Raw genomic sequence first — 19,976 nt, 5'->3', positions numbered from 1 at the left:
AATTTGCTGTTTAAGCTAATAAATAATTACAACCAAGAGCGAAGTCGACGTGAAGCGGCATATAATGAAAAACTGCAATGTTTACAAGTCGTAAACAATATAGTAGGTTGGTGCTCTATTATTATTTTGATACTTTAAGTACTAGTTCTAACATTTGCCTATAACTTTGATTAAGTATGTGAATATAATAAAACTTAAATTTCATAAACAGGAAAAGAGTTTAAAGACAAGGAGAAACTCGAAGCTCTGGAAAGCATTAATAAAATAAAAATATTGGAACGTAACGACTTACGAAAAACCAATATTTAGAAGAAATCAGTGAAGTGACTGGTCAGTAGTAATTTGATATAAAAATATAAAAAATAAAATAAATAATATAATTTAGCCTATATACGTTCCACTGCTGGGCACAGGCCTCCTCTCATGTCTGAGACGGTTCGGGCTATATAGTCTCCACGCTAGCCCAATGCGGGTTGGAGACTTCACATAAATCTTTGAATTTCACGATGTTTTCCTTCACCGTAAACTAGTGGTACATATTAAATGATATTTCGTACGTAAGTTCCCAAAAACTCATTGGTACGAGCCAGGATTTGAACCCGCGACCTCCGGATTGAAAGTCGGGCGTCATATCCACTCGGCCACCACTGCTTATATGGCAATAAAAATATAAAATATATATAAAAATATCTTGGTGAAACATGTCTATACATGAGCGGCAAAAATGTCGATAGTGCATTCCCCATTACTGCTTGTAATACACGTTAATTATTAATATTTAAATGCCAATAACCATCGTAAAACTTTTAGGTTAATACGTCAAATGCTAACAGATTTTGTCAAATTTCTGTACATATATTAGCAATTTCTATTGATTTTCAATATAAGTGTGCACAGAAAACAAAAATATTTTCTAGTATCAAAACTATATCTCCTACTATACCAAGTGTGACCAGCCCAAGATTTTTTGAATTTCCCGCCAAAAGTTGGGGCAATATTTCATTAGCCACACTCTATATCACTGGATTCATTATGAAACGGCTAAAATCATTCCATAGCAAAAAATACATTCCATTTATGTGAATTTTGCTAGACTCGATCAAATATCAGGTGGCTACGTTTTCCACTTCCATGTATTAAATTAACTTTATTTAGGAAAACAAACAGTAAATTGTATAAAAAAGTAATTCAGGGACTTAAATATACATTTATTTACACTTATATCCCTTTCTTTCACAAATTACAGTACAATTTTTGCAAAAAAGACGGTTTTTAAACACGTGTCTCAAATATGGCAGGCGGTTGGTCCAATCAAATTGGGTCATATTTCAAGCTGTTTTGAAGTTGAGGGTGTTGGACCTTTACTGAATGGCGTCCTTGTTTAGTGACGAATGGTTCGTGCAAGTGTGAGGAAGCTAGATACAGTTATAGACGGTTTTATTTATATATTTAGGTACATCGTCGCACGGGGTCCGGAAGCCGGTCCCTGCCACTTATCGGCTTGATTTTCTCAGAGTCCGACTCCCGGCCCCTGCCACTTAACGGAATGTTTTATAAAACGACCGTGCCACTTATCCCCTATGCAACTTGTAGCTCCGCCACCTGAAGGGTTATTAAGTTTTTTTGTATTGGGTTTATATTTAAAAAACATTTCTATGAAATAAATATTTATTTTATTGTTTTAATTTTGTTCTTAAAGAGATACAATAAATTCTTTAAAATAAAGGATTTTTTCTAGTACCTAGCAACACTGACTTTTTTTGTTGTTTGAGGTATGGTTAAAAACGCTGACGTGAACTGCAACAAACGGTAAAAACATTTGCTTGATGTCTCTTAGGCTTTGCGTTTAGTTCAATCAAAAAATGAGAAATCCATCAATAAAATAAAGTACAGGAAGAAATATTATGTGATTTAATTTAGAGAATGAAATTTTAAGTTCGAAATTATAAAAAATAAACAGTAATAGTACCAGTGATATTTATTAATTTGTAAAACAAATATCCGGAGCAATAACAAAACCAATACAGCTACAATCCTTTGACAGTAGAAGATAAAATGTTATTTGTTAATATTTTTTTGTAAATATTTGTTAAATGGGCAATTGTAGAATGTGATCATAATGGGCGGCTGCATCGGAATAACTAGGAGCAGAAGCGGGCCCGTGGGCGAGGAGTCTTCGGGGACGGTGTCTCGGCCTAATTCCGGTCCGTAGCAGTTCTGTCGCCGTGGTGACGGCTAATGCGTGGTGTGAACTGTGACTAAACGGAGGCATTCTTTTAGGTGGTCTGCGGAAGAACCAGTCGCTGTGCCATGAGACGATCAGGTGGAAGTCGGACGTGCCGCTTACTGAGGGCCAGCTGCGGAGTAAGCGGGATGAGTTTTGGGACACAGCGCCAGCTTTTGAGGGTCGGAAGGAGATCTGGGACGCGCTGCGGGCAGCGGCCGTGGCGGCGGAGGCCATGGACTTCCAGCTGGCGCAGGCGATCCTGGACGGCGCTAGTGTGTCCGTCCCTAATGGCTACCTCACAGAGTGCTATGATGAGTGGGGGACTAGGTATCAGGTGAGTTCAGCATTTTTCTCACATTTTGACTAGTAATAGTGGATTTGTCAATGAGAGAAGTCAGGGTCATGAGTCATAAATTGATTTTAAAACACTGTTATGGGCCACAGCATGTGTATAAGTGAAGATTTTACCCATACCTTGCCTTAAAAATCCTCCTTATTGCAGTATGCTAGTAGAAATGTCAACTTCATTGATGTCTATGACCTAGGTCAGTCATGATTAGAAATGTGTGATAAACTTATCACCTTGTTATTGTCCTACTGTTATGCACCATATAAAACATATATTTACTATTTTATGTCTCCAAAACTTGAATTTCTATACTTATTAATTTCTCTTTTCCTTTAACTTGTGTTTTTAAGCCCCAAAACAAAAACAATTGGGTGTTATAAGTTTGCCTGTCTGTCTGTCTCTGTGTGTGTATGTGTGTGTGTGTGTGTCTGTCTTTGGCATCATAGCTCCCAAACGGATGAATCAATTCAGATTTCGTTTTTTTTTTTTTGTTTGAAAGCTGAATTAGTTGGGGAGTGTTCTTAGCCATGTTTCATGAAAATCGGACCACTATGTCGGGGTTTTTTCAAAAATTAAATTTGTGGTTAGGTTATATTGAATGAAATTGTCATAAATAAATACAACTAGTTGAACTTGCTATGGGAACTACTCAAGGATAACATCTTAATGTTAAATGATGTTAATGGTGACAGCATTGAAAACATATAATTTGAAGTAATATGCAAACATATTACTGACATTCTCTTTTAAAGGTCAAAAACTTGCTCACTATGACAATATGTTTTTGTCCAAATCGTCACTACTTTGAAAAAATCTCGTATCTCATGCTTCTCCTCAAAGTTAAAACGCAGTAAGTCTATATGCATTCTACACATACTTACTACAATTTTCTTTTCATTGACAGAAGAAGATACAAGTTTTTTTCAAAGTAGTGACGAAATACTTCTTCAAAGCACTAAAAAGTATAATAAATATTAAAATATTAAACAACAGAGACTAAGAAAAGCAAAAACAAGTGCTTAGTATTCCCAGTAGGTGCCTGGCCTGGGTTCAAAGGGTTGTCTTCCTGACAAATTGTCCCATTGATCTTCATTGTTCTTGTAAGTGTTGCATAACTGATCAATATTATCAGGGATCTAAACACTAGATTGAACTCTAAACCAAAGATTAGATAATCAGTACACAGAATTTATTTATTTAAACTTTATTGCACAGTAAGAATATACAGTTACAAAAGGCGGACTTAATGCTACATGGTATTCTCTACCAGTCAACCTTTAGGCCAAACAGAGAAGACCAAAAAAGGTGCGGGATATGTAAAGAACACTAAAGACTTGATTTTATTGGACTATGTTATAGAAAAAATAGGGACTTATATAAATATATTTACCTAACTATTTAAGATACTAATAACTATAATAAATACAAATTCAGAATTCTTACTATCTAGTTTTCAAAATTTTATGAAACACAATAATTGTTTTGTACAGTCAACAAATCTGAATCCTAGGCCACTGTAGAACCTTTTCACAGTAAAAGTCAAAGTGACTGCTATAGCAAATAAAGCATGGTGTCAATATGACAGGGTTCTAGAGTGGCCTAGGATTCTAATTGGTTGACTGTGCAAGCATCTGAATATTCTGAATACAACTTTCTCTGGACAGAAATAGCTGACAGAGTGTTAGCCAGCGTTCCCACTTAAGCGTCGCGTGTCTCGGGGCGCGCAACGGACGTCCGCGCCACGCCACCTGAGTGTAACGCGTCTTACGTCCTTCCTATACAAAATGTACTGAGGAGACGTTTTTTGAATTACACTCAGGTGGCGTGGCGCGGACGTCCGTTGCGCGCCCCGAGACACGCAACGCTCTGATGTGGCCGGTCCCTTAGAAGGGTCACCATTTTAGCTTTTGCAATGAATGAATGAATGAAATATTTATTTTCCAAGTAGGCATATCACAATGCACATATGAACGTCAAATTAAGCTACGCCGGCTCTAACCCTACGCCTCAGCCTCGAGAAGATTTCATTCTCCCCTCAGTTGGAGGGGGTATCCACTATGGGACCGGCAGTTTTAGTTTACTATGTTATGTATAACCAGTGTATTTACTTATACAGTGTAGTCCAATCTCAACCAAAAATAATGCACTTATTTTAAAGAGGATCGAGTGTTATAGAGAGTTACTGTCAAAGTAAAATGTGTAATCGCAGTGCATAGACTGCCATCTCTCGACACAGGCTTAAAACTTTTGAACCTCATTTTTATCAATTACGCCACGGATGCTTAAACCACTTAGCCAACCGGTCACGGCAGCAAGGGTCGAAACCGTCCGTCCGTCCGTGGCTATAACGGAGTACGCTGGTTTGAATCCAGCATCGGACACTTGGAGGCCTTGGTAATTTTTTCCTTGTATATGACATTTATTTTCAGTTTTTAGTTTTTTTTTGTTTGAAAGCCGAGTTAGTCGGGAGTGTTCTTGCCATGTTTTATGAAAATCGGTCCACTGTGTCGCGGTCGGGGGCTTTTTCAAAATTTTAATTTTGTAGCCTGTGTGGTGACGGGTTAAGAATTTCACCACCCCCTTTCTTCCCGTGGGTGTCGTAGAAGGCGACTGTGGGATATGGGTTACATTGTGGCGTAGGCGAGAGGCTGGCAACCTGTCACTGCAATGTCACAGTTTCGTTTTCTTTCAACCCCTTATTTGCCAAGAGTGGCACTGAAGCTTTAGTAGTTTCATGTGTTCTGCCTACCCCTTTATGGGATACGATACAGGCGTGATTGTATGTTGTATGTATGTGTTAATTTTGTGGTTAGGTTATTTACACGGTGATCTTTTGTTCGTTTCTACGGCCGATAGCTTACTTGCTTTTGGTGCCTTAGGCCTGATTTAGACGGCGTGCGAACTCGTATGCGATTTCAGTTACATTGCGGGCTGTTGCGGTTACATACAATTTTGCACAGTCATCAAATACCGCAATGTAATAAAACTCGTATGCGAGTTCTCGTACTATCTAAATCGGCCCTTATTGTATATTTTGAACCATCATTAGAGTTCCATGAGTATCACATCCCGTGTCCTTTTAAAGTGTGTCGCCATTGTTATGACAGGCGCTTAAAATGAAAGTTGCAGGTTTGAGGTCATTGACACTGACTCAGGCTCCGTCGAGGTCATAAATATGTACACGTTTTGATAATTAAGACTGATGGTTTTCTTAAGATGTGGGTTACTTATGATAACTGTCGAAAAATTCAAATTCAAAAATTATTTATTTGTATAACGTACATGTTACGAGGGATGGAGCCACCCGGTAAGTAAATAAATGCCTGTGTTGGAAGAGGAAATACAACCCCAGAGGCCCCGTTGGGTACGATGACGAGCGAAGCGAGGAGGCAATCTTGCATCCCCAAAACATCCGACTCGCTATCAAAAAGCAAAGTGCAACTTTATGCCGCCTAAATATTATGCATAATTATTACTTGCGAAAGTACTATTCGACTAGAAGCCTATTATGCTCATCAACATTATCTGCGAAATGATTTATGCCAAAACATATTCTGCGTAAGGTGTTTTTGCCAATCGTGACTTCTGCCACATCTCGGACACTGGCAATCAAATATATGAAAGAGGCGCGTTCCTTGCACACATTCTAAGCACGTGTAGGTGAACGCGTAACATGCTTGTATGAGTGAGATATGACAGGTCGACTGTTCGCGTTTTTGACAGGCGGTAACTGTGAGGTAACCGAGAGGGGGTGGGCGGCGCTTTCATCGGGGGCGGGAGTGGCCATACTGTACGATAGTACTCTTTATTATACTGTGCTTCTGCCAAGAACTATTATACAAATCAAATATATGCGAAAAAAGTTTCGGCAAGACAGTAGTGAACCCGCTACAGGTTTTTAAATGATAGAAACTCGTATGTGACGTCGCTAGTTATTCAAGTTTCCGCAGAATACCGTATTCCGTATTAATGCATGTTAAGTATAAGATGTAATGTTTTGAAAAGAAGTGGCCCGCCGAGTTTCTTGCCGGTCCCATAGTGGATACCCCCCTCCAACTGAGGGGGGACTGAAATCTTCTCGAGACTGAGGCGTAGGGTTAGAGCCGGCGTAGCTTTATTTGACGTTCATAAGCGCATTGTAATATGCCTACTTGGAAAATAAATATTTCATTTCATTCCAGTACCGTTTTGTTGGGCTGTAACTGTACGCTTGTTTGCCGCCATCATCATCCTCGTCCTCCTTGCGTTATCCCGGCATTTGCCACGGCTCATAGGAGCCTGGGGTCAGCTTTGACAACTAATCCCAAGATTTGGCGTAGGCACTAGTTTTACGAAAGCGACTGCCATCTGACCTTCCATCCCGAAGGGTAACTAGGCCGGGATTAGTCCGGTTTCCTCACGATGTTTTGGGATTAGTCCGGTTTTTTCACGATGTTTTCCTTCACCGAAAAGCGACTGGCAAATATCAAATGGCATTTCGCACATAAGTTCAGAACTCATTGGTAACTCCGTCAACTCCGGATTGAAGGAGGGAGGGGGGTGTTTGTTTGCCACCATTTTTTAAAAAACACCGCTGACGTCTTACCACGACAAATAATATACTGTTTGAGATCAAAATTCTCGGTAGGTACTTTATACAAGTTATATTTAACATTGAAATAACATCTATAATATATTCAATATCTTAATGTTTGCACCCAACGTAATCTGTATTATCGATATGAATGTATATCTGGTTTCTTATCTTATTTAATATTTACTCCAGTGCATTGTACATTGTACGTACTTATGTATTCGTATGTAAGGTACAGCGGGACAAATCTCGACTGGGGGGTTAAATGCAACGTCTATTTTTTCCATGTTTTACAATGTTTTCATTATTAAATACACTACTACCGGTTATATATGGTAGGCGTGTCCAGTGGCCAGTGGATACATGCAGAACTCAACATCATAGTGTAATAATGGAAAAATTGGATCAGTTACAATTGCCCCCCAGTCGAGATTTGCCCCGCTGTACCTTACGCCCAATCGTAAATATGTTAAATATCTCTTGACACAATCTACTTTTGTTAATTTACATACTGTTTTATCGACTTAAACTTTTCTGCTTATTAAAAAAATATTTCAAACAAGTTATTCATTGGCGTACTAATTAACAGCTGTCAAATCCAAAGACATATATAACTCCGTATAGACAGATAAAGTCTAAGAAAAAAACGTACCTCAGTACCATACAGAAAACGGTACGGGGGCCTAGATGGTATTACACCTTTGGGGTACGCTCAGCTAGATGTCGCTAATATTAATATTTGACATTTTAACACATATTGAGCTACGAATATTGACCAAATTGTCAAAACAGGTTCAAAAGTTTTAAGCCTGTGTCAAGAGATGGCAGTCTATGCACTGTGATTACATATTTTACTTCGACAGTAACTCTCTACAATACTCGATCCTCTTTGGTCATATCTAACAAGTCGTTGATAATTGTCCAGTTGATTCGTCCATCCTTTGTGTTGGTAAGAACGAGACAAGTTTTTTAACAAACGTCCGACAAGTTTTATGGCTAAAGGGAGTCACAGCCGAGCCGACAGAGGTCATCATTTCAATTTATCAGAATCAATAACACCTACGACTCCCTTAAATATTAGTTCGATTGACCTGAAACTGACAAACACACATATATATGTAAAAGAGATAGGTACATAATACAGCGAGGGTCACCCACACAGTAATGGCGACATCAGACAATGAGGTTGCTGGATTTTATAAAAATAGAATATAATGTATTCAGTTTGTAAGCTTTTATTCCGCAGTAATAGGCTACTTGCCTCCTAGTCAAATCAGCTTCTTTTTAAGAACTGTCAAAACGAATTTCAACGTCTTGCTAATATGGAATGAATATGTAATCGAATTGAGTGACGTCACGGTCAACTCAGTTACTTTTACTTTATATATTTCTACCTACTTCTATCCATGTTTTTCTTATATTTATCCGATGCTTTATTTCGTGAATGGTATAAAATATTTTATTTTGAGTACAGTCAAGTTCCTTATTATTATTTTGATTAGGCTACATAATATTTTATAAATCATTCAAAACTATAATTAAAAGAGCAGGTAACTCGATTAACCAGCTCGTTATACTATCGTGACTTTATATTATTTCATATAAATTTCATAGTAATAACAAATAATAAACATTTCTAAAAAAACCGGCCAAGAGCGTGTCGGGCCACGCTCAGTGTAGGGTTCCGTAGTTTTCCGTATTTTTCTCAAAAACTACTGTACCTATCAAGTTTAATACAATTTTCCTAGAAAGTCTTTATAAAGTTCTACATTTGTGATTTTTTTCATATTTTTTAAACATATGGTTCAAAAGTTAGAGGGGGGGGACGCACTTTTTTTTCATTTAGGAGCGATTATTTCCGAAAACATTAATATTATCAAAAAACGGTCTTAGTAAACCCTTATTCATTTTTAAATACCTATCCAACAATATATCACACGTTGGGGTTAGAATGAAAAAAAATATCAGCCCCCACTTTACATGTAGGGGGGGTACCCTAATAAAACATTTTTTTCCATTTTTATTTTTGCACTTTGTTGGCGTGATTAATATACATATTGGTACCAAATTTCAGCTTTCTAGTGCTAACGGTTACTGAGATTATCCGCGGACGGACGGACGGACGGACGGACGGACGGACGGACGGACGGACGGACGGACAGACAGACATGGCGAAACTATAAGGGTTCCTAGTTGACTACAGAACCCTAAAAAGGAGCTGATTTGATTGGTCCTCATTGTAAAAACATAACCATATTTATAATTATTAAATACCTACCGGAATACGGACAGACCAACAATGAGTCACGCCATCAAACTGTCCACAATCGATACCCGATCGCCATTCACGGGAGTCGATTCCATCACTCAGCTATTACGTGAAATTATACGTAATTGAGCCTAGCGTATGAAATAATATCGGATCTACCTAGTAGTAACTGCAGACTAAATGGATCTCACCAAAACATTTCATGTAAAATGTTGCCAAGACGATACCATTATGGCTGACCTCAAAAGTTTTCAGATCTCCTCTAGAGTTTCTAATTCTATAAACCCTGGCTTTTAGATAATAATAAAATCTAAAGTATAAGAGCCACGGGATTGAAACTTTGTACAGTATGTCATAGTGACGTTATAAATCAGATTGTAAGAAATCTCTTACTGCTTGTCATTTTGACGGCCTATTAGGGTTCCAATAGATTGACTGTACGTTTGATCAAAGAGGATCGAGTATTATAGAGAGTTACTGTCGAAGTAAAATGTGTATCACAGTGCATAGACTCAATAGACTGTCATCTCTTGACACAGGCTTAAAACTTAAGTAAAATGTGTATCACAGTGCATAGACTCAATAGACTGTCATCTCTTGACACAGGCTTAAAACTTTTGAACCTCAGTTTTGACAATTTGGCCCATATTCTTAGCTTGATATGTTTTAACATGTCAAATATAACGCCATCTAGCTGAGCGTACCCCGAAGGTGTAATGCCATCTAGGCCACCGTACCTTTTTCTGCATGGTATTGAGGTACGTTTTTTTCTTAGACTTTATCTGTCTATACGGAGTTCTATACATGTCTTTGGTTTGATGAAGTTGTTATTGACACCATATCCTGAAAATTTTGTTTATCCGATCCGATATCGAATGTCGGAAGGATTTCAATAGAATAAATCCAAAATGGCGCCGGTAATGTATGGGATATCAGTCCTACATCGCATCGGATAATGTGAAAACGGACTTAGCGGGGTCCTCGCTCACGAGAGTGTGCAGACACTGCTACCACAAAAAAACTATTATCATATAGATTAATAGCGTCGCAAGTACGACAGACGACGACCCTTATATAATTCAAAATCCCCTTATATACCAATATAGCTTGAACCTGGGCGTTCAAAGAGTTAAAAATCACTGCCAGTTTTTATATTTCAGGTACCCATCTACTGCCTGTCGCCCCCCATAAACATGGTGAAGGAGGCGAGTGGACGCGACTCGCCCGCAGAATGGTCTGAGCCCGTGGAGGTCAGTATTATTGTCAAATAGCCGGGTCCACGCAGAGCGAGGCATGTTGCGAGGCAAACGTGCTATGTATACGTGCCTCAGCGGAGGCAACTTGCTCGACCGAAGAATAACGCACACACTGCCTCCGCAGAGACACGTTTACGCAGAACGTCTAACCCGCGAGACAATAGGGATGGCGACTACATTTAAAAAATGGGATTGTTTAGTCCGTCAGTTAGATCGTCCAAAAATACTGAACACATATTTTTGGCTTTTTCTGATTAATGAAAAACTACAAATATATAGAGCATCAAAGTTCCGGAGTGGGGGCTTGTGACGTCACTTCTAAGTAAAAATTGTGCCTAGGCGTGACGTCACGCGAAACTTCAACGTACTGTACCGTCGTCATTTTTTTGTTTATATATAGAGCATCAAATTTTTTTTACGTATAGTGAGCTGCGAAAGTGCATTCATAATTTCTCCATGCGGTTTCGCAGCTCGCCTGTACCTCTGTCAAATACATTTTTTTCATTCCTGTTAAAAAAAAACGTATATTGTAAAAGGTGATCGTTATTGATAATCATATAAAATAATGCATTTTATTTACAGGGCGGCGCGGAGGTGGCGCTCCGCCTTCGACTGTCGCACACATGTCGTGACGTGACTCTCGCAGCCACCGCCAGGCACAGTATAGCGCAGTGCAAGAACAAACTACATGTGAGTACACTAACTGTAATCCACACTAATATTATAAATGGGAAAGTGTGTGTGTCTGTTTGTTTGTCCGTCCTTCACGGCAAAATGGAGCGACGAATTGTGGGTTTTTTAAGTGGAGATAGTTGAAGGGATGGAGAGTGACATAGGCTACTTTTTGTCTATTTCTAACGCGAGCGATGCCGCGGGCAAAAGCTAGTAATAAATAATAAACATTGGGGGACACCTTACTAAGATCAACCTAGCCCCAAACTAAGCAAAGCTTATACTATGGGTGCTAGGCGACGATACGTACACAGAAAACATCCATGACTCATGATCAAATATCTGTGTTCGTCATTCAAATAAATGCCTGGGATTCGAACCTAGGACCATCGGCTCATCAGGCAGGGTCCGACTAGGCCAGACCGGTCGTCTTGTCATCATAGATACTCTCCCTCAAATGCTTGAAGGTTAACTGGAAGAGATCCCTTAAAGGGATAAGTTCGCCTTTGTACTGAAACTTTTTATGTTAAATATTATGTGCTGTATTATTTTCTTGTACAATAAAGTGTTTACTTACTTACTTAGATATTGAGATATTTTTTAAGTATTTTCATATTATAATTTTTTACCTTTATCAATATTTTGCTTCAATCGGTCGATTTTTGTGGTAGTTTTCGATACGTGGCTACCAAATGCTGGAACAACCTACCTTCACCTACCCGCTTGCTGAAAACCATTGACATTTTCGAATGCTACAACTAGGGAACAAATCAAATTATTTTATTGAATATTTTTTTTATTTGTTCTTTTTTTGTCCAAGTAGTCATCTACTATATATAAATTAAAATTGAAATAGATATCATACACCCGCGGCGGGTGGTCTAGTGGTAAAGACGTTAGCCGCGTAAGCTGAAGACCTAGTTTCGATTCCCGGCTCGGCCACCAGTGGGCCTTGTCGTTTTTTCTTTCGTGTATGATATCTATTTCAATTTTAATTTTCGAATGCTGTTTATCAGTGTCCAATTAAACACAGCAACAATACCGTTCTAATTACAATACTTATTTTATATTCACAGTGCCCAAACCGTTTGTTCGTTATATTTTACTTCTCCAGGCTCAAGAAGACATAGAACCGTGGCGGCAGCGCTGGTTCTACGGCGGGAAGCTGCTCGGCGACCGCCTTCTCATCGAGGAAGCGAAGATCACGCCCGGATACATCGTCCAGGTCATCGTCAGCACCGAGCCTCAGCCGCCGAGCTAGGTCCACACAGACGGCTAGCGGGCTACGCCAGTTGAATAAACTTTATCGCATCGGTACGTCCCTAGGGTTGCAAATAGAAAAAAAAATTTTTTTTTCAAATTGTAAAAAAAAAACATGAAAAAAACCTGTGTGTGTAGCCGAATGCACAAACGCTCACGATAATATCTCGTTCGTAGCTATCTATCTCTATCGCTCTTGCGTATTGGCGCGACAGAGCCAGACTACATTTCTGCGGCGTTTCGCATCATAAATGCCATTCGGCTACGGGGCCTGGCATCATTGTTTTTTTTTCTAAATATGTTTTTTTTTTCTAACAAATATTACGACAGTAAAATATTTTTGTGATTTATAACGTTTCAATAACAATACCGTACATTTTAATTCGATAAACATTAAGAATACAAACATTTTTTGGGGAGACGGTGATGTCGTCATCGTCAATAGTAAACGGCGATAACTACCAACTACAGATTCCGTGAAAATTAGAAAAAAAATATTCCAGAAAAAAACTGTGTTTTTGCAAGGTTTATTTTTCATGTTTTTTTTTTTCAAGTCAGAAAAAACCGTTTTTTTTTTGTAAATCGCACTTACAAATAGTGTGAAAAGGACGGCCTGATATTATATAGTTTATCACGCGACCGTGCTTGCCTGCTAGGTCTCCTGGTCAAGTTCTCAAGTTAAGGTAGGGCTCGAACAGTTCTGAGATAAATTTATGGTTTACATCAAATAGGTATACCTACTCTGGTACGATCTTGTGGGTAAAGACGGCAAATTTAAAAAATGTAGTTGCGACTTTGCCGCTTTTACTGAGAAGTTGGGTGCGTTTCAGTATAGTTACGAGGAAAAGTGGTAATTTGGCCATATGGTATGTTAATCTGCCACTCTGACTGTTCCCGTATACCTATTTCATGTTGACAAAGTTTAAATTCAACACATTTAACTGGCCATAGTTATATTTCAGATACTTGGTAAAATTGCGTGGTGATTGTCTAATAATGTTATGACTAAAATCGGATTTACTTATACCGCAATCCTTGTTACAATGTATTTGTCGGTTTAATGTGTTGAAATTGGTAAATGTTATTGTATAAATTATGGAAATATGTAGCATGATTTTAAGCAACTATTAAATGCTCAATGTTTTCATAACACATACCGCCATCTACATATATGTTAGAATAAAATATCTCAATCTCTGATGACTTTGATGAGCTTAAATAATGTTAATTTTTAAATTGATGTCTATGGATTTCTTAAGCTAAAGCTTACAAACACACGTGAGTTGACTTTATGTTACACTTTCAGAGAGGTTCGTTTCAATTGGTGCCGCGACCAGGATTTCTTATTTTATTACTTCTGTCTGTCTCACAGTTAACCATGAAAGTTGGCATGTACAGTCAACCAATTGGAACCCTAGGCCACTCTAAAACCATGTCAAAATGACAAGCAGTAAGAGATTTCTTATAATCTAGTAAGAGATGTCACTATGACATAGTTCTACAGTGGCCTAGGGTTCCAATTGGTTAATTGTACAAAAGAGAACTGATTCTTTGGTAAAGATGAACACAAGCCGTGTATTGTAAAATATAATATTTTCTGTTTTAAACGCATAACAAATATAGTCTTGGTTTGTGTAAAATTTCAGAATTGGCTGGCCCTAATGTTGAATAATTCGTACAAATTGTGATTTAACTGTTGTGTGTTTAACTGTGTAAGCCCTATTTTAAATAATTCTAGGGCGTTATTCAAATGATATCACTGTCCATTTTCGGGTCATCTTACTCATCCTATCAGCGTGCGTAGCCGAATGCACAAACGTTCACGATATCTGTTACGTAGCTATCTATCTCTATCGCTCTTGCGTATTGGCGCGACCGAGCTAGACTGCATATCGGTCGGCGTCTAGACGATTGCTATTCGGCTCCGCCGGCAGTTCTTTTAATATCGCTAAAATGTCTTAAGACCTGATTTAGACGGCGTGCGAACTCGCATGCGATTTTAGTTACATTTCGGGCTGTTGAGGGTACATACAATTTTGCACAGCCATCAAATAGCGCAATGTAATAAAACTCGTATGCGAGTTCTCGTACCGTCTAAATGGGCCCTAAATTTGGCCGAGTGTGCAAAAGTGCAATTCACTTAATTTTTGCACAAATATCGAGGGAACTTTTTCGTACAGTTTTGATTTTGACTTGTTTTGAGAGCTAAAATATTAGTAATGTCATAATTCTTTGCCTCTACAATTTGTCAGAAACCTGTAAATATTGTATGTTGGCATATACCTGCTTGTATTTTATCATGGCAATTGTCCAGGCAAACATTGTGACTTTTATATGTATGAAACGTTATCATTGCTATCACCCAGACGGATATTTTCATCTCATTTCAATCTGGCACGTGCTAATGTGAAACTTTCAAATAGTATGAATTTTCTTATAAATACCGTTTTTAATACTAGTTCAGTCACCTGCATAAATAAGTGATGATATCTGTATAGTATGAATTTTCTGAGATGAACTTTTCGCTTTTGCCCTATCCTGTTAAACAAAGGCCTTTGTTTCTATTATTCGCGGCGGTTAACTCCCGTTTAAACGGCACGTGCTATAGTCTCAGTGTAGTTAAAAAGCAACTATCATGATAGCAATAAGGTTCAAATCCATAAAAAGCCCTTTCGGAGATAACACGTTTTGTCATCTTCAAAAAAAGTTACCTGCACACTGCAAACTGTTTAATAAATTTGAACCTTATTGCTATCATGATAGTTGCTTTTTAACTACACTGAGACTTTAGCACGTGCTGTGGAAACGGGAGCTAACCGCCGCGAATAATAGAAACAAAGGCCTTTGTTTAACAGATTAGGGCAAAACCGAAAGGTTCATCTCAGAAAATTCATACTATTGGCTACGTGCACGACAATTACGCAAACTACCATGTGAACTTGAAGTGGAAAATGTCAAAAAATGACATGTAAACAAACATTATATTTTAACGATTTTTCGTTAATTTTAAATAAATCGAATAACAAGAGCTACTATTTCAAGTAGATAGATTATAAAGACATGGATATAATACCAAAAATCAGTTTCCAAAGCCATTACTCACGGTATAAACTTCCAACCCCAGACTACAGAAAGAGTCAATAAATTGGTGCTGGCAGGGCATATAAGGAATCTTGAAGAACATAGGAGTAATGGTACAAGTTCTACGAGCTAGTGATATGGTATTCGCTAAACCTCCGTCCCGTTAATGCCATATAAAACAAATCTAAACGTAAGTACCTTAGTCATGTCCGCGGCCGCAGAAATATCCGACACGGGCCTATTCCCAGGCCAGGCCTGAATCTTTAAGCATAATCTTTTACGGTAGGAAAAATACTAACAGCGTATTGAACAATATTAGGTAAACAAAGCTTAAATATAATATATTATAATGTTTTGTTTTGACATGTCACTTACGTTTTCTTTTCACCGTAGCTATCCATTTAGTTCTTTGATCCAATTTCCAGTGTGCTCTAAGAAACGCATAGAACGTGCAACGACTATTTATGCCATTATTTTTACAATTAACAACGAAACAACATTGATGCCTCATATCAAACATTACACATTGTATTATATTTTATGAGTTTTGATAGATGACAACCACAATCAGTGTCGATTTTGACCACCGCAAGCACTGCGATCGCTTTGCTTACCCCCTCCATGCACTTCGCACGAAGCCAATACCACATTAACATCTTGTTTGAAATGTCATAAGAAGTGTCAAATGATTAAAAGCGACAAGGTACAGAAATCGTTACTTGTTTTTGCCGGTGACTGTTCATTGTGACCAATCAAGAATGACAACTAACTCATTTTGGAGGCTCGAGTATAAAGCTTAGGGCCGGTTGCATCAAACCGTCTGTCGCCGTTAAAGCGTTCGTTAAATTTTACTGTATGGGAAGTTCCATAGACGTCTGCTCGTGCATGTGTCTGTCAAATGTGGTTGACGCAACTGGCCCTTAGTCTATAATTTTTGTTTTGAACACTTGAAAGCTATTTGAAAGAGCAATACTAAAATTTGACAGATTTTTTCAAAATAACTACAGCTTGGCGAAAAAGAGTAGAAATTAATGGGGGCGCCACCGTCTATGTAAACAGTTTTGCATGTGGCAACTATCGAGTCACTTCTGTACGAGAACAGTAAGTGTTACATTATTAAAAAAAAACATTTTCCCCTCACTAGCTCGGAAACACGTGTTTTGTCCTTTAATACCAGCGGGTAAAAACGCATTTTATCCACTAGTGGGTAAAGTGATTTGACCTTGAATAAAGTCAAATCAACTCCTTTAAAATTGATAAAAGTAGGTGAATCTAGTAATAAAGATGATTTACCACCTGTGGAACTACTGGAAGCAGCGATAAACGCATTTTTTGCTTTGTAGTTTCCTCGCTGTAGTGAGGGGAAAAGTTTTGTGTTACACTCGGGTGCAAATGGATTTTACATCTCGTGTGTTAAAAAACTCGCAAGTTCAGGATTCTATTTTCGAACCACTCGCTTCGCTCGAGGTTCAACTATAGAACCCTTTCACTTGCTCGTTGTTCAATTCCACACTCGGCGTTAAAATACAACTTTGCCCCCTTGTATAACAAATAACTATTCTACTATTTTTTGCAAGTATTTCACAATTAAGCTTTATAAATATCTAAATTCCTTTGACGACAAGGGATTATCACGTATGTAATGTATATACAAAATGTGACTGACCTAGGCAAAAAGGGTCCATTGGGTTCTTGTGCAATGGAATGTTAAGCATGTTGATAATAATGTATGTGTGCTTTTGTGGATGAACGTCACCAGATGCCTGAATGTTGGTTGGTATAGAACATTTATTAATTTAAATTGTGCTTAGAATTTAGTCAGATTATTTATTAGGTCTTTAAAAATAGCTATTTGTGAGCGATTCGAGCGATATTAGTAATATACCTATAAAATATCTATTTTTTTTGTTTAGAATGTTTCTATACAATTACATTAAAATTAAAATATTTATTGAAATTATAGTATAGTACATTTTCATACAAGTACGCAAATGTCATCTTGTATGGTATTTAGTAAAAGACACGGAACCAGTTATAAATGACAGTTGCACACGTACATTAGGAGTTAAGACGCTACAAAAGCGAAAATGCTAAAATAAAAAGATGCTAAAAAAATTGTTCATTAAGAACAACTCATTTAAAGGATATTGCGAAAAAATCTTTAAAATCGAGGTTCCACTCTCGACTGTTTCCTTCTTAAATTAAAGAATCTGAATAACAATGAAATAATCTGTGTCGCACCGTTTTTTATTGGCTAATTGTCACCAATTTTGAATACGACACCTTTTTTATGGCATAATCAATAACGCCGTTTTTGGAAATTTTTGATGTGCGATGTGTTCTAGCGAGTTTAAAAATAAGAATATCAAAAAATATAAAACGGTCCGATACAGAAAAAAATAAAAATAATCTGTGTTGAAAAAATCATTGCTCTATCTTCAAAAACCAGGGAGGAAATAGTCGAGAGTGTTTGTATGGAGCATTGACCCCTCCGTAGCGTCTTAAACGACGTTTCATAAATGTTAATTCATTGGTAAGTGAGTAAGGTATCATTAATAAAGAAATGCATTTCGCTCGATCGTGTCATTAATAGTATAAAATTTCTTCTTACGTACAGGTCGTTTCACAAAATCTGGCACGAGTGGAATTAAAAATTGATCGTTTGGGTGACACCTGCGCGCCGATTTTTGAGTCTCACGCGTTCGAATTCAGAAAATTGTCACTGAAAATAATAGGCAAGTCACCGTTTTCGACCGGTATTTTGGTGACAAAATCCCGTATGCGAGATTCAAAAATCCCCCCCTGAATCGGTATATTCGGTATACAGTCGTAACTATAGAGGAATAAGTAAGTAGAGAGTTTTAACTCCATACATCAAATGCGTTATTTGTAGTGACATCTGGCGTCAAGCACGCGTCAAACAGCCTAAATTATAGTACCACTACTCGACACTAGGTGTCAGCACTGTCGCGTCTGCCAAAATTGTAATATTAAAACAGTTCGCAACTTATATTACAAGCAGAAGGAATTGAAAACAGTACTGCTTAATACTATTGTAATGTTAGCTAAAAATTGTTGAGCATTAGACTTTTTGTTCGTCGCGACATCTATTGACAAGTCAGTACTGATAATTTACGCTAGTTAACGATTGGCGCGTGGATGACGCTAGATGTCGCTACAAACAACTTGCATTTACTGATGTATGGAGTCAGATCTCTTTCATTAATCATTATTTATTCCTCTATGGTCGTAACTGCCATGAGCCACTGCTTAAGGCACTGGTACCGCCAAAAAGCAAGCAAGCGATGTGCTATCGGCTATAGAAACGAACAAAACTTTTTTTTTTTATAGTCGCTCCCGGGTCTAGCGATCGATTTATAGTTCATCGCTCGGCGACGAACTACCGTGTTGATTACACCGACCGTTTGAGGGACCCGGATGGTAATCCTTTCGTATCAAAGCAGGAACTTGTTGACGCCCTGAACAAAGAGTTTATAACTGCGGCGAGCCGGTGCGGCGCCCCCGCGGCCAGCCGGCCACTCGCCGGCGCCGCGCTCGCGGCGTGCGCGGGAGCGGGTGACGTTTCGATGTGGTTGCCGCGGTTCACTCCCTACGAAATAGTTAATATATTGAAATACCACATCGCTTCTAAAACCAGCACGGACTGCTACGGCCTATCTGCTAGCCTACTCAAATTAATAGCAATACCGATTGCCGCAGTTATCACATGCATCTGTAATGCCAGCGTTCGCGAGGGGACCTACCCCTCAGCCCTTAAGAAGGTTAAGATTAGCCCGCTGTACAAGGGTAAAGGAAACCGATCTGAACCTAAATCATACCGGCCGATCTCCCTCGTACCAGCGATCAGTAAAATATTAGAGGTAGGGCTCAATAAGCGATTGTTAAATTATATGGTAGGCAGGAATATTCTGTCAGACCGTCAATACGCCTACCGGGCGGGACGTGCCACTACTGACCTGGTTCGAGAAGTTGTGTGGCGCGTGCTGAGCGCGCGCGAAGCTGGCCTGCGCGTGGCGCTATTGTGCTGCGACCTCTCGCGCGCGTTCGACACCGCCGATCACGCTCTCATCGCCGACAAACTCCAGTTCCACGGGATTCGCGGTCCAGTTCTCTCCTTGCTCTCCTCATTTATGTCCAATAGAATTCAAATGGTGGTGGGCGACTCAGGGCGTGTAACCTCCGCGGAGCTGGTGAATGTCCTCGGGGTGCCGCAGGGATCGTGTCTCTCGAACACTCTATTCAGCCTCCTACTGAACGACCTCCCTGCG

General features: G+C 38.7%; 1 protein-coding gene across 1 annotated transcript; it reads left to right on the top strand.

Moving 5' to 3' along the window:
* The first annotated feature begins 2,070 nt into the window (after positions 1–2,070).
* On the top strand, positions 2,071–12,738 carry LOC125229525 (ubiquitin domain-containing protein 2). Its single transcript, XM_048134388.1, has 5 exons — positions 2,071–2,204; positions 2,281–2,561; positions 10,579–10,668; positions 11,257–11,364; positions 12,461–12,738. The coding sequence occupies exons 1-5, from the start codon at positions 2,120–2,122 to the stop codon at positions 12,605–12,607; spliced, it is 711 nt and encodes a 236-aa protein (XP_047990345.1). The 5' UTR covers positions 2,071–2,119; the 3' UTR covers positions 12,608–12,738.
* The last annotated feature ends 7,238 nt before the right edge of the window (positions 12,739–19,976 follow it).

The sequence above is a fragment of the Leguminivora glycinivorella genome, chromosome 9 (genome assembly GCF_023078275.1).
Source record: "Leguminivora glycinivorella isolate SPB_JAAS2020 chromosome 9, LegGlyc_1.1, whole genome shotgun sequence".
Classification (NCBI taxonomy): Eukaryota; Metazoa; Arthropoda; class Insecta; order Lepidoptera; family Tortricidae; genus Leguminivora; species Leguminivora glycinivorella.
The sequence above is the reverse complement of the archived record's forward strand: the minus strand, read 5'-3'. Positions and strand labels throughout refer to the sequence as shown.

Coding starts and splice junctions, on each gene's coding strand:
- LOC125229525 (XM_048134388.1), top strand. CDS start 2,120: ATGGGCGGCTGCATCGGAATAACTAGGAGCAGAAGCGGGCCCGTGGGC. Junction 2,205..2,280: donor GGTGTCTCGGCCTAATTCCG/GTCCGTAGCAGT, acceptor GCATTCTTTTAG/GTGGTCTGCGGAAGAACCAG. Junction 2,562..10,578: donor AGTGGGGGACTAGGTATCAG/GTGAGTTCAGCA, acceptor TTTATATTTCAG/GTACCCATCTACTGCCTGTC.